This window comes from Hippocampus guttulatus, chromosome 14 (assembly GCF_054856545.1).
Source record: "Hippocampus guttulatus isolate MCC_2025c chromosome 14, RoL_Hgut_1.0, whole genome shotgun sequence".
NCBI lineage: Eukaryota > Metazoa > Chordata > Actinopteri > Syngnathiformes > Syngnathidae > Hippocampus > Hippocampus guttulatus.
In genome coordinates, this window is record NC_141274.1 from 13,624,122 (window position 1) to 13,637,755 (window position 13,634).

Genomic DNA, 13,634 nt, shown 5'->3' on the forward strand with positions numbered 1-13,634 from the left:
GGCAGTTTGCAACCATCTTCTGGTGCGTGCGGGTGTGTCTAAGTTAATGTTGACAAACAATCCAGGCTAAAAGCTGCTCTCAGTGTGGCCCGAGTTGAGCTTGCATCCAAAACGGCTGTCATGTCCAAAACCTCTGCTATAGCCGACAACATGGAGCCACACCCTGGTCGCTCTCAATAAGCTGGTGTGTCAGTCAGTGGCAATGTTGTTTTAGGCGTTCGTAAAAAGACGATTACATTGTTGTGCAATAAAAAGATGAGCGCATTGGCATAATGATCTCTGTGTGGGCGTGGACCTTTGTTCATTGTCGCTGTTATTTCGTGATTTCTTTTTTATTTGTGTGTGCATATCCTCGAAGATCTTGCAAACCTGACACACAAACACACACCTCAACCTTGTAAATCAGCCAGTGGCCCCTCCACCCTCGTTGCACCCCACATCAGACGAGATCTCTCTCTGCAGACGGGGGCTATGCTGCATCCTCGATGAGATGTCTGAGCTCAGTCTAAGGGCTTTCTCCGTTTGTGTCCATGTGTGTGTGTGTGTGTGTATGCCAACACACATGAATGTAATTGTGCAGTACATTTTTGCCTGAATCTCACATGAAGTGTTTATATGAAGGTCCAAATGTTGTTTTTTTGTGTATTTGTCTTTTGTGAAGTGACGGCAAATGAAGTGGCCGTGGTGTGTGTGTGTGTGCGAATGTCTATGAGTGTGCCTGTGTGTGAAAGGGTGGGTGGGTGTGTGTGCGTCAGAGATGAGGGCAGTCCAAGGACACACTCCTCGAGCAGCCTGGGAGCAGCACCCACCCATTCCTTCGACGTCTGTTTCCTTTAAACACGCCCCTCCCCTCCCACACGCACACACACACTCACTCGCACACACACACACTGGTGTCTGGATCTTCAGTGATTATGCACACAGAGACAAGATGATAAAAATTACATTCAAGGTGAGGCGGTTTTAACACCGAGCTCAACATTGTGTTGCTCCAAATGTGGGCGAGGCCATCCGCAGTGCGTTGAAACAGTTCTGCCTTGACGTGACACATGGTCTACCTCTCTTTTTCTCTCCCTCTCCTCTAGTGACACGTTTGATCCATCCATCCATCCAGCTACAGCAACTCATTAATTGCACAGGTGTGCCTCAGGCACCCCACGATAAAAAGACACTATAATATGTGCAGTTTTACTGACTGGGGGAAGGTTTGCGGGGGCAGAGAACCAGTCAGTTTCTGGTGTGACCACCATTTTCCTCGCGCAGTGCAAAACATAGCTTTCTGAAAGACATTTTAGAGCGGCCTTTTATTGTGGGCAACCTAAGGCCCATCAGCGCAAGGATACTGCTGTTTAATCAACACGTTACCGTTTTTCACAGTCGCTTTGGCACCTTTCTCAAATCAGAATTCCGCTCAGCAACAAATTTAACAGTCTAAGTAGTGAGCGTGTCCACCTTCATACTGTACACATCCAAGGATTGTCCTCTACCTCGTTTTCATTGCAGCGGCGGCCCTCTCCCGTGTCCCTGGCTGTCCTACTTCAATTAATCATATCAGCATCTCCTGCACAACCCTCATAGCTTTTTACCTCCACGGGGCCATTTGCTTATTTCATCCATGCCGTCCTCCCGCCCATCAAACTCTATTACCAGAGGGGACTTCAATAATGTCTTCATTGTTTGTGAGGTTTTTTTTTTTTTTACTATTCCTTTGTTGCCATACGGGAGACACCGGAAGATTTCTTATCTCTGAATGACTGTTTTTACCTCCATCTAGAATGCACAAACAGGATTATGCATTAAAAAAAAAAAAGATTCATAATCAGTGTTACCATGTCAATGAAACTTTGTGCACGGGTACGTACATGTGACGTAAAGGAATAGACTCTTAAGTCAGCGTTTCCCAACTATTTGAGTCATGAACCATGAGGAGGTCATCAGATGTGTTACAGGAAATTATTATTTACAGTACATATGGAAAAATATGTTAAAATAATGTGCCACTGATTTTGGCACCTCTGGTGATTTTTGTTTTCACTGTTTGCTACGAAATACAGTATTGTAGTGCTATGGACTGCATCTTCCTGAATAATTCCCACCCACTGAACCCCCGTGTGTCTTTGCAGCTGGCGAGTGTCACAAGAACTCTGCTCAATTTTGAAATCAGGATTAGCATTCGGTTAAAGCTCCAGGTCCATGAATGAGTCAGTGAACAAGGCAGGCTGATAAAGCAAAGAGGCAGTTGTGGGGAGGTTGGAGGATCGGGGGGGGGGGGCGTGCGTAAGTCAGTCATCCAGTAGCCCCAGGCCTCAGCATAAGCATCACAGTTACTGGACAGTGAAGCAGGCTGGGGAGGATGTGAGCAGTGCGTCAGGCTCAAATGGTTGAAGGAAAAACAAACAGTAGGAGAGAGAGCAAGAAGCAACGCGTTCACCGTGTCATCTGGATAAAAATATATCACGGCACTCTCACCCGTGGCTCCTGAGGGTGTTCTACATTGTTTTACTGTTTATATCAACCAAAAAAAAAAAAGAGAGAGAGAGAAGCAGAGAGAGAAAGAGAGAGAGTCAATTCTGATGGATCAATGCAGTCTTAGTCCAAGGACACATGACGTCCTAAAGTTCACAGGAATCTGTAAATCACTCTCGCGCGCATTGGCCCATTCGCAAAGGAGGAAGGGAGTTTGCATTACTCGTTGGCCACGAATCTATGAACACATTGCTGAAGCTTTTCCCATGAGAATATATCATGATTTTATATGACAAGCAATGCATAGAAATGAGTTGGGGGGTCGGGGTGAAGGAGCAAATATGATTTTACTCATCTCGTTAAGAGACACATATCAGCAGTCTGCACACATTATCTCCGCAAGTATTTAAACCGTCATTTATTGATGTGTTTGTTTGTTTATTTATTTTGAGGAGCGTCTGCAGGGCTTTCTGCGAGCAGCAAAATTAGGACCCATGAGCAGACATAATACGGAAGTTGAAAAGTAAAAATCTTGATCATTGTTAATACAAAGCAACTACAGAGAGCAGGGCTGGATGCTGAAGACAACGGAAGAGCTGACACTCTGATAGAAAGCTCGACGTACTGACAACCTGTCCCGAAGTCATCCACTTTTATATACTGGGACACATCAAGCCGATATGACAGAAAAAAAAAAAGATACAAAGCATAAAAGAGCCACAGCAACTCCATAGCAACAAAAACAGGCGAAGCAAACAGTCACGACATCTGTTCTGCTAAACTCTTCCTATGACTGACAAGCCAGAAATGCCCATGAAGCCTTTTGTCAATAGCACAGCAGTGAACATGAGAAGAACACGATCTAAAAAAAAAAACTTTTAGAGTACAACGTATAGGAAGATACAATGTGAACGATGGTTTCCTGTGATTACCACACGACATTTACAAGTTGCGCCCAACAACTGTGTTTGCAACGCCGTTATTAATCTACCAGGTGCTTTTTCAACCGGAATCGTCACGCGATAGGAAGCTCAGGTCCCCCGCACACTGATTTCACTCCATCATCCACTGATAATATTTGCTCTGAGCCGCCGACTGAAGTGACGAAAGCCAGGACAAAGCTCGGGCTTCTGACTCACCTCAGCTGTTCTGCACTGTCAAGGTCTAAACTCTGTGACACTCTGGCTATTCATCAGAGCCGACACACTCACACATTGAGGCGCGCGCGCGCGCACACACAGAACTGTGGTCCTGTCACATCAAGGATGTTGCTTTGACGGACTAATTTCCACACTTACTACATTTTGCGAAACCCTGACCACAGCAACCCCTCCGATGCTTCCCAAGACCACATTTTTACATAAACACGATTCATTTGAAACTCTTGCTCCAGGGCAGCTCGGTAGTACTTCTTCACAAAAGATGTTATTTATTTATTTATATCAACTATTTCTCGTTGTCATCCTCTCTCCAGCCTTTTTGTGAGGGTTTTCATATCATATCGCTACTTGCTAGTTAACTGTGTGAGGAGTATTCAGAGATTTTTTTTTTTAATACTATCGTGGAACCCAACCCTCTATGTAGAAATCTAAGATCCAGCCGTAATCTTAAGTGGCCTGAGGGAAGATTGATGACACTGAGCAAGGATGTGTCAAGTGGGCTGTGCATTTTCTGGGTGCGAGGTGCAGACAGTTTAATTGTCAATGGGGGGGGGGGGGACCCCACAGCATCCATCATTTTACACAGAGTGCCCCCTAATAGCCACGTTCTCACTCCCTCTTTCTCTCTATCTGATGGGATCAAAGAGAATTCAGGTAAGTCCACCCCACAAGCCTTAATGTGCCTCTGTCTTTTGAGTTTCTCCCCATTTTAACCTTCAGTCTAATGACCAATCCTTCTTGCGTTTTTCCGCTTTCAGAAACACAGACCATATTTGCAACGAGTCCATCCTCCTGTGAGAACTTTCCTTCATCCTTCCTCCTTTTACCAAATGCAGAAAATAGTAGCACGGCTCAGCTGGGGAGAGTATGAGGTGTTTATAAGAACGAGGCATCTATTTGAGAGGAGACGTTTAATTGTTGGAATGCTCGTGTAAAGGTGCAGAGCGAGACATTGACGGGTCGATTGAGAATCGCCAAATCCGTGTTCCGGGGAAAAAAGATTGTGTAACTGCCTCACATTAGCAGTTTCTGTTGGCATGTCCGATTACTCTTGGGCCCTCATCCTATCAATAATGTAATGCCAGTTGAGGTGGAAGTGTTTATTGCCGACACGAGTGATCGGGTGAAGGAAAATTAGGAGAGCAAGTCGAGGATTTCGCTCTTTCAATTTGTAAGTGACTAAAATGTATGTGTTCCACGCGGTACGTTATCTTGGTTTAGATGCGAGCTGCATTGTGACATGTCTATTCAAGTACGCATCGACTCCCTGTGTATTTCTTATACTTGTATGTTGAGTCATTACTTCGGTAATTTCTTTTTCAATTCATTTCTTGTGGGGTCGGTTTATCAAAAGAATAATAAAGTGTATTTATCAATCGTAACTTTGCTTTAAAGTCAACTAGTTTAATGGTAACACACAACGTGTATGGACGAATAAATGAAAAATGGCGCGGCAGTGTTATAATGCTTAAAAAATGAATATATAAACACCAATCGTGCAGCAACACATATACTGTACATAGAGAGTATAACAATGCTCACAGGAATATATTATTTTTTCTATTAAAAAGAACAACAAACAACTAATTCCTGTGCCTTACTGACTCACTTAGATTAGTTTAGTGAAGCCTTTCTTTGTTTGTGTCTGTGTGACTGTACTGTGCAACCTCAAGTGAACCACAACACCGTTCACATTCACATTATCTGAAGACACCAAGGGAATATTATCGACTGTATCTCATCAATTAGAATAATTGCGGGGAAAAACAAACCGCAGGACGCTACTGAGCAAAAATATCTCAATACGACACAAAACAGTGTGCTCAGGAAACCACTCAGATAGTTCCCCGAACCTGTGAAATCATCTGTAAGTTGCTGCAGGCTTGTGCAGAAATACTACTGAAATCTACACGCGTTCTACTCAAACCATCGTCACCAACAGAGCCGAAATTAGTGACACGTACACAAAGTGACTCATTTCCTTTCTCCTGTCATTTTTCTGGAAGATCGTCTCAACCCCCGTGACTGAGAATAAACACAGACACACATGAGCCCATTGTCTCTTTGGGCTCTAATTCGCCACCTCACAGTGCAGAAGAGCCTGCATTATCTCGGATGGCAGGATAGCAAGGGCCTCTCCCTTCTCCTCTGCTCACATATCCCACTACAGTCTATTTCTGTCCACCGGAGTGCATCTGACGTCTCTCCCTGCACTAAACACACGAGGCCAGTCAGTCAGTAATGGGCATTCAACTGAAGATCCCACCACAAACCAACACAATGTGATTAATAGTTTCTCCCCGACCCCCCTCCATTTAACCCCATTATATTTCCCACCTCAATCAATGCGGATGTGATGAGTTTCTAAATAGTCCGTCCTCCTTTTACCCCCAACTGAGAGTCATTACAGTGATGAGATGTTATTTATGTGTCCAAAAGCAATTCGGTAATGAGACTTGAATGATTATTGGGTGCGAGGGCTGGAGGTGGAGCGTGAAAAGGTCAGCGGGGAGAAGGCGAGGAGAGAGGAGATTATTTACAGAATTCATCTCTGAAATTGCTGAGTCACTGGAAGGGTAAAGCTGCAAACCAGCTGTCCTTCTCCTTCCGTCTCTTCCTCATCCACGCTAAGACGCACGTGTCCTCAGCGCACCCTGCCATCAGCACCAAACGCACACAAGGCGTCCAAACGGTACCAAAATGCACTCCCTTCCAAAGATATTTCAGCGGTGAGACCAATTCATTTGTTTTTGCTCTGCAGACCTTTAGCATTGACATTAAAAGTCAAACAAAAGACGAGATATCACTAATGATCTACCGCATTGATTATTAAAATGAGCAAAACAAAAAAATTTAAAAAGCAATCGTGAAGCTGAGAGAAGATGGAAAAGCGAGACCCATGAGACAAATATTAGTCGTAACTTCATTCAAATCTTTTGGAATGTCTTGAAGGAGAAAGCAACCACTGTTTAAGAAAGATAAGAAAACCTTTATTAGTCTCCCAATGGAGAAATTCCCGATTCACAGCAGCAAAGTTATGAAAGGAAGAAGTAGAACAACAAAATATAGGAGCTGCTGGAAAGGCAGCCACTCTCGCGGCGCCATTTTGAAGTCAAAATAACAAAAATAACACAACACAACACATAGGGCACAGACAGTCGTCTTCACCACTTTGGTTACACTTTACTGTAACCCATTCACAGCCGAGATATTCACAAAGTACATTTGTATGCCACTGCAATGACCATTGTAGATGGAAACATTACATGACTCTGGATTTATGATTAGTCCAGCTTTTGGGTCAAAGTGAAGTGTGTACCCTACTTCAGGCAAAAGAACCATGTGATTTCTCCTAGCAAATGAGAATGCAAGGTATTCATAATGAAATTATTATCTGAGTCTATACATATTATGCATATGTTGCCAAAGTGAAAAAAAAAATTAAAATACTACATTTCACAGTATTTCTATGTGCATCCTCATACACAGTTGTTTTTCATGATACAGGTTTGTTTGTTTTTAACAGGTATGTTTTTTACAAGGTGAAGATGTAATAAAATAACGAGATGAGTTACAGCATTTTGCATGGTTTTTTCCCCCTCAAAGGAGTCAATGATTTGTAAATATTGTGAAACATGTACCAAGTTTACTTGAATACAACGAACGTTTATAACTGTGGATTGACGGAGCAGCGCCATCTGCTGGAATATTTGAAGCTCAAAAAATAATCAAATCAGGACGGATGAGGAATTCTGCCAGTTTGTCACAATTAAAATGACCCTAAACCTGTATGCACAACATAAGTACATTGCAAAAATTGCTCTTGTGACATGTGACATGACAATATTACGTAAAAGAAGTAAACATAGTTAGTACCTTCACCATAAAAAAAAAACATTTTAAAAAAATTTTACGATATGAGTCCCAACAAAAGAAAAACACACACACACACACGTCAAAGTAGTATTGGATTACTTTCCAGACATGTATGTTGCAGCAATGACATCTCATCCCTCTCAAGGTATCATACTTCCAATCACTTTGGGCACTTGGCTAATAATAGAGATAACTAATCAATGGACACACATATGTAGACACACTAACCTTGGGTTGACTTTACAACTCTGCAGTGTATAATCTCACTGCATATAACAGAGAGAGAGGGAAAAACCCCCACCTTTCATTGGATGTTGTGAGTCATGTGTGTCTAATGTGTCCAGTTCGTTGTAGACAAAAGAAGGTTGGTTCATTCCTGTAGAGAACAGAGAAGGATTTGGGTCTTTTCTGTAGCTCTGACAACAAGGACAAGAGGAGGTAACCTTGGACGGCGGACAGCTTTGTGTCAATACAACACTGGTGTACTCACAAAGGCTTTCAGCTTTGCAGTCAAACAACACTGAATCACACATTTTTTTCAGAATTGACTGAATTCCATCTGTAGGCAAGTCCACTAAAAAAATATCTGATCAAAATGTTTTGTTGTTTTTCATGTATCTAAACGTAGTGGCAATGTTCAAACTGTGCCTAATCGTGCAGTGCTTTATATTAATATTACATAGAGTTCTTAGGAATAAAACCATGGTATTGTTTTTGATAAACGTCTATTCTGTTACTGTATTTGAATGTTGGTCTTGATGATGGTTCTTGGAAAACTATCCATTTCTTTTACATGGAACTTGGTGTAAAAACAAACAAAAAATGAGAACCAATAAAGGATTCATTATTTCATCAGTGCTTGTATTTGCTTCTAAATGCTTTTTGATTACTGAATGATAGTGGTGATTTTGTACAGTTGTTCAGTTTATATAATCGGTGTATTAAACATCCCTATCAAAGGGTGCACTTAAATTAGCCCCCAATGCAGCTAGGAAAAGCATTCACTTACCTCACCACTCAACTCATCAGCTCGAGGTTTTTTTTCTCATTGGCTTTATGCAGGAGATATTGTGTTCAGTGTGACATCTAGTGGCGGAATTGTTGACTTCAACCCAAAACTGTGCCCAGGAACACGACCTACGAATCTAAACCATAGGTGTCAAATTCAGGTCCTGGAGGGCCGCTGTCCGGCAAGTTTTCCAAATCTCCATGTTGCAACACACCTGATTTAAATGAACAGGTTCAATGTCAGGCTTCCGCAGAGCTTGCTGATGGTCTGATCATTTGAATCAGGTGTGTTGCAACAGGCAGACTTGGAAAACATGCCGGACAGCGGCCCTCCAGGACCTGAGTTTGACACCCCTGCAAAACAATGACAAAATAATGTATGTATAAACAGTAACACATTAGCAAATCTACAGTCAAGCCTACAACAGTTAAGCAATATTGTGAAATTTGTGGTCGCGGCTGTTTATTTAACAAGTACTGTATATGGCAGCTATTTTACATTATTATAGAAGGTACATATCTATTTCTTCAACAAATGTTTACATACTGTGTGATAATAGGGGGGAAAAATGGTGTTCGTGACGTTTTCTGCGAAACAGGGCACTACACATAACCCGGAAACACTGCAGTACGTCAAAGCAGTGTTTATCCCAGAATGCATCACGGCCGAATGTTTGGATCCTGGGAATTGTAGTCCTTAAATTCGTTTCCTTATTTAGCCTACCTTAGGTGGTGGAATCTGTTCTTCATAGGAAAACACACGTAAAAATATTGATCAGGTAGGGCAAACGTCTTATTCTATCAGCTCTCACCTGACAAACCCGTCGAGATGCTTTAAAATATGAACTAATTCCTCTCCGCATGTCCTTGTTTTATCCATTTAAAAATGTAGCTATAGTCCGCATAGAAAATCACCGCTTACATGGCGATGCGTTTCCTTTTGTTTAGTTAGCTTACTTGCAAAATGTTGGCGCAATATTCCAACTTAATTTCTCATTCTGCTCACTTGAGAAAAGACGTCGCATTTAATTACGTCCCATTTTCACAATCCTATTCATTCCCGACGACACGTCGACATTCAATTTAGTTGGCTAACGTTAGCCATTGTGAAGTTAGGCTTTTTTTTTTTTTTTGCGAGGCAGCCTTCTGTAATGTGCACAAATGAATAACCCGCACGGCGCTACAGTAAGCACAATAGTTAGCATTAGCAATTAGCTCTGACAGTAAATGTTTACATCCGGACAGTTGGCTCATTTGCATATGTGTGCTACAGTAAAGTCATGATTTTGAAGCGTGTGTGAACAGTCCACTCAAGGTACATCAAATGCAAGAAATGTGCACATTTAGCAATTTAAAACGATGTGTAATTAAAGTTGTAAACCTGTAGACAAGTGTTTGAATTGCACGTACTCAAATGTGCGTATGGAATGAGATTTGTAAAGGACACTTGTCCGCAAAGACATTTTTTGCAGCAATTAAAAGACCAACATTGTACGCCTGTAGTCATCAATGGGTGGTTTGGAGAAAACTGGTTATGTCATGGTCACTAACTGGTGTCTTTTGTGTTTCGAAGGGTTGTGTGACTTTATGGAAACATGTCAAAGAAGCGGGGCAGGTAATTTCACCAGCAAGCTTGATTGATGCTGAAGGATTGCAAGAAAATTATTTTTGATTGAGCTGATTTGTAAAGGGACTTTGGTTCAACATAAATGATAAAACATATTTATTCGTATATTGCCAGGGTTGTCTCTGGGCACTCCGGTGTCCTCCCTCATCGCCAAAACATGCATGTTAGGTGAATTGAAGACTCTAAATTGTCCACAGGTGTGAAAGTAACTATGTGTGTCTTGTAATTGATTGGCAACCCAGGCTCCAGCTCACTTATGAACCAAAGCCAAGCCATCTAGCAAATGGGCAGTATTTTATCAATTTATTAAAACGTTATAAATCCAGGTAAGGCAATTGAGAACCGATTCTCTTCTGCAATGCCGAAGTGGCTGCAGACAATGGAGCAAAACAAAGCAAAATAAAAGCAAATGCAAATAATGACATTTAGAACAAACAGATGTACAATGTGATGTACGGCAGACAGTAATATGGTGCACAATGAACGCCAAAAAACAAAAAGTGTGGAAAAACGCAAGCTCGAAGAAAAATGTGAGCAGCGCTCACATCACAGGCTGCCATCTCATCGTCGCCATCTTTGAAGTGATGATCGTGCATCATGAACATGTGCTGCTGAAGTGTCATGAAATTAAAATGCCACCGAGATCATTTAGCAGCTGAACTAAAAATGGTAACAAACTGGTTGAGTGTCAGTGCATTCACAATGTCTATCAAAAGGGATGAGTTGAAAATAATTTCATTGAAATTCATTTTCTGTGCTGAAGACTTCCTCATTACAAAGGCATAAAATACAATCACCCCAAAGTATTTGACACAGTACTGCTCTGACAGGAAGCGTAGCAGCGAAGAGTTGAGCGAGAGCTCGGCCTCCACTTTGAGCCCCGACCCGGACAACCTGCTGGGCCGTAGAATCCAGCACAACTGGAGGGAGAAGGGCAACGTGACCAAGTGGAAAGGCACGGTTCTGGAACGGCTGACCGTCAACAGCTCCCTATACATGGTCAAATACGACGGCTTCGACTGCGTCTATGGCATCGAGTTGTTCAAAGACAGTCGAGTGTCAAATCTGCAGGTGTTGGCCGAGAAAGTCGGTGAGTATCACGACACATTTGTTCTATTTGCTACTTGTGTCCCTTTTTCATAGGATGTCGAATTGCCTCGATGAAATCCAACTTCGATGTAACGTTATTGTTGACATATCCCGTTTTGACTTTTTTTTTTTTCTTCTGTTCTTTATGTTGTGTCTGTCTGACTGAATTTCCAATAAATATCTGTCGAGTAACCATAGAGGAAGTATATTAAACAATGTCAGCGCTCACCTGGCTGCTATTGTAGTTGCTCGCTTTATGCACGTGACAGCGTCAGAACAGCTGATCGTTGCGCAAATGGCGCTTTGTCAGCACTTCGCTCCATCCGAACGGTTTCCTGGTCAGCAGGCTCATTAAGTTGTCCTGTCTTTCCCACAGTGAATAATAAGATCAAGGTGCCTCCTGGGGCGGAGGAGCTGGTCGGACGGGCGGTGGAACATCTGTTTGAGAAGGAGGACGGCGAGAAAAACGAATGGAGAGGCATGGTGCTGTCTCGGGCCCCCATCATGACCCACTGGTATTACATCACCTACGAGAAGGACCCCGTGCTCTACATGTACCAGCTGTGGGACGATTACAAGGACGGCGATCTGCGTGTTCTTCCTGAATCAGGTAGCCTAACCGGGGCTTTTCCGACATCTCGTGGCGTCCCGGGCTATTATTGACACACAAAAACATGTAAACAAAAAAAATATATATGAGAAGGTGAATAGGCCACACGGGTTCACCGCCGAGCTGAAGTTGAGACCAGATGGGGGCAATGATTTGCTTGTCACGATGAAACGTGAGATGTTACTGCCATGTAAAGGGCGTACAGATGTTCTTGCTGGTGTTTATAATTCAAAATGTCGTCCTCCTTCTCTGTCCACCGCGCAGAGAACAAACACCTGCTCCCAGCAGACAGGAAGCCGGGGGAGGAGCCAGAGAGCCTCGTGGGCAAACAGGTCGAGTACGTCACAGATAACGGTTTGAAGAGGACAGGCCTGGTCATCTATCAGGTCCCCGCCAAGCCCACGGTGTACTACATCAAATACGACGACGACGTCCACATCCACGTCTACGACCTGGTTAAAACCACCTAGGACTAGTACTGACAGCCCCAGCCATTTTGACTCGGCCAGTCGTTACCGGTTGAAGTGTTAGCGACTTTTTTTCCCCCTCCCGACAAAGGCCCCGCCCCCCAGCCCCCGACACCCCCCCCCCCCCCCCCACACACACACACACACACAGCTGGAAGGAATTGTTGCCGAAGATAATCTTTCATTTCCTCTCCTCGCCTCACATGCATTACCAGTTTGAGGACGGTCAATCACAACGAAGGCATTTTCAATGTAAATACAACCGTTGTACAGCCCAGCAGGTGACAGAGCTGTTGAATTCTTCGGTAGGGCCAAGTTCAACACTAAATTCTTTTTCTTACAATTTCACGCATTGTAATATTCTTCATACGGAATATCTGGCTGTTCCTGTTGTGCTTTTACGTGTCTTACTGGGTCAATTGAATATCAGTCCTATTCATTTTGAGTGACGTGCCGATTTGACCGTCGCGGTGAACTCAAGATTTCAGTTGAATTGTATAGAAATTGATTGTGTCACAGATTTAAAAAAAAAAAAAAGAATAACTGTATAATATTTCTGTGCTATTGTGTAAACTGCAAGTTTTCTACTCTCTAGTAATATATCATATATATACTAATGTTGATGTCTGCTTCAACAGTGTTTGTGCTCCATGCTATTTATGTTAAATTGGCGACCAACATTTTCGTTTTGAAGCCAATCATTATTTGCTGAAACTAAATTGTGCGCTTATGGCCTCAAAATATTGTAACCGCTTACTATTGTTCTGTAAATATGAATGGAATCATTTTTATGAAGCTAATCAAAGATGTTTGAAAATCATTTTCTCTCCACGTGATTCTTTCACACATTTTATTATGGTGGGGGGCGGGGGGTATCATCCACTTTTGACCACTCTTCTCATCCAGTACACGTATGTGATTGTGAAGCCGACGCGCTGACCACATGTGCCACCATGTTGCTGGAATGCAATCTCCATTCCACAATCAATTGTGTCTTTACTACTAAAGTCCATTTCATACGTGCGCAGGCATCCATCTCAAACCCCAAATGTCAGTCTCGGAGAAGCATGAGGGAGAAAAAAAGCTTTCAAAGATCAACAACGGAATCCGGTTTCATCCTCTCTGGATGGCGATTGTCTGCGCTAAATGTCATTCCAATCCATTTGGTGTCAAAGTAATATTGTGACCCTCGGAGGAATGAACACAAGACAGGACTACTGAAAATGAGTTCCCCTTATCCCTTTAATAACCGCACAGTACATATAAATTGAGTTATTTGGTGACTTATCACAGGACACTATTGAACACCAGCTCTTCTATAAACTTCAGAA

The 13,634-nt window shown here is 42.7% G+C and overlaps 1 protein-coding gene and 1 long non-coding RNA gene across 2 annotated transcripts; one reads left to right on the forward strand and one right to left on the reverse strand.

Annotated features, from left to right (window-relative positions):
• Nucleotides 1–6,600: 6,600 nt before the first annotated feature.
• On the reverse strand, nucleotides 6,601–9,057 carry LOC147195222 (uncharacterized). The gene is made up of 3 exons (XR_015102874.1): nucleotides 8,726–9,057; nucleotides 8,512–8,647; nucleotides 6,601–7,878 (listed from the first exon to the last, which is right to left on the reverse strand). It is a non-coding gene; the product is annotated as an uncharacterized LOC147195222 (long non-coding RNA).
• A 118-nt stretch (nucleotides 9,058–9,175) lies between these two features.
• Nucleotides 9,176–13,123, forward strand: LOC147195223 (spindlin-Z-like). The gene is made up of 5 exons (XM_086129984.1): nucleotides 9,176–9,289; nucleotides 10,084–10,125; nucleotides 10,968–11,227; nucleotides 11,603–11,836; nucleotides 12,101–13,123. The coding sequence occupies exons 2-5, from the start codon at nucleotides 10,106–10,108 to the stop codon at nucleotides 12,304–12,306; spliced, it is 720 nt and encodes a 239-aa protein (XP_085986110.1). The 5' UTR covers nucleotides 9,176–9,289; nucleotides 10,084–10,105; the 3' UTR covers nucleotides 12,307–13,123.
• The last annotated feature ends 511 nt before the right edge of the window (nucleotides 13,124–13,634 follow it).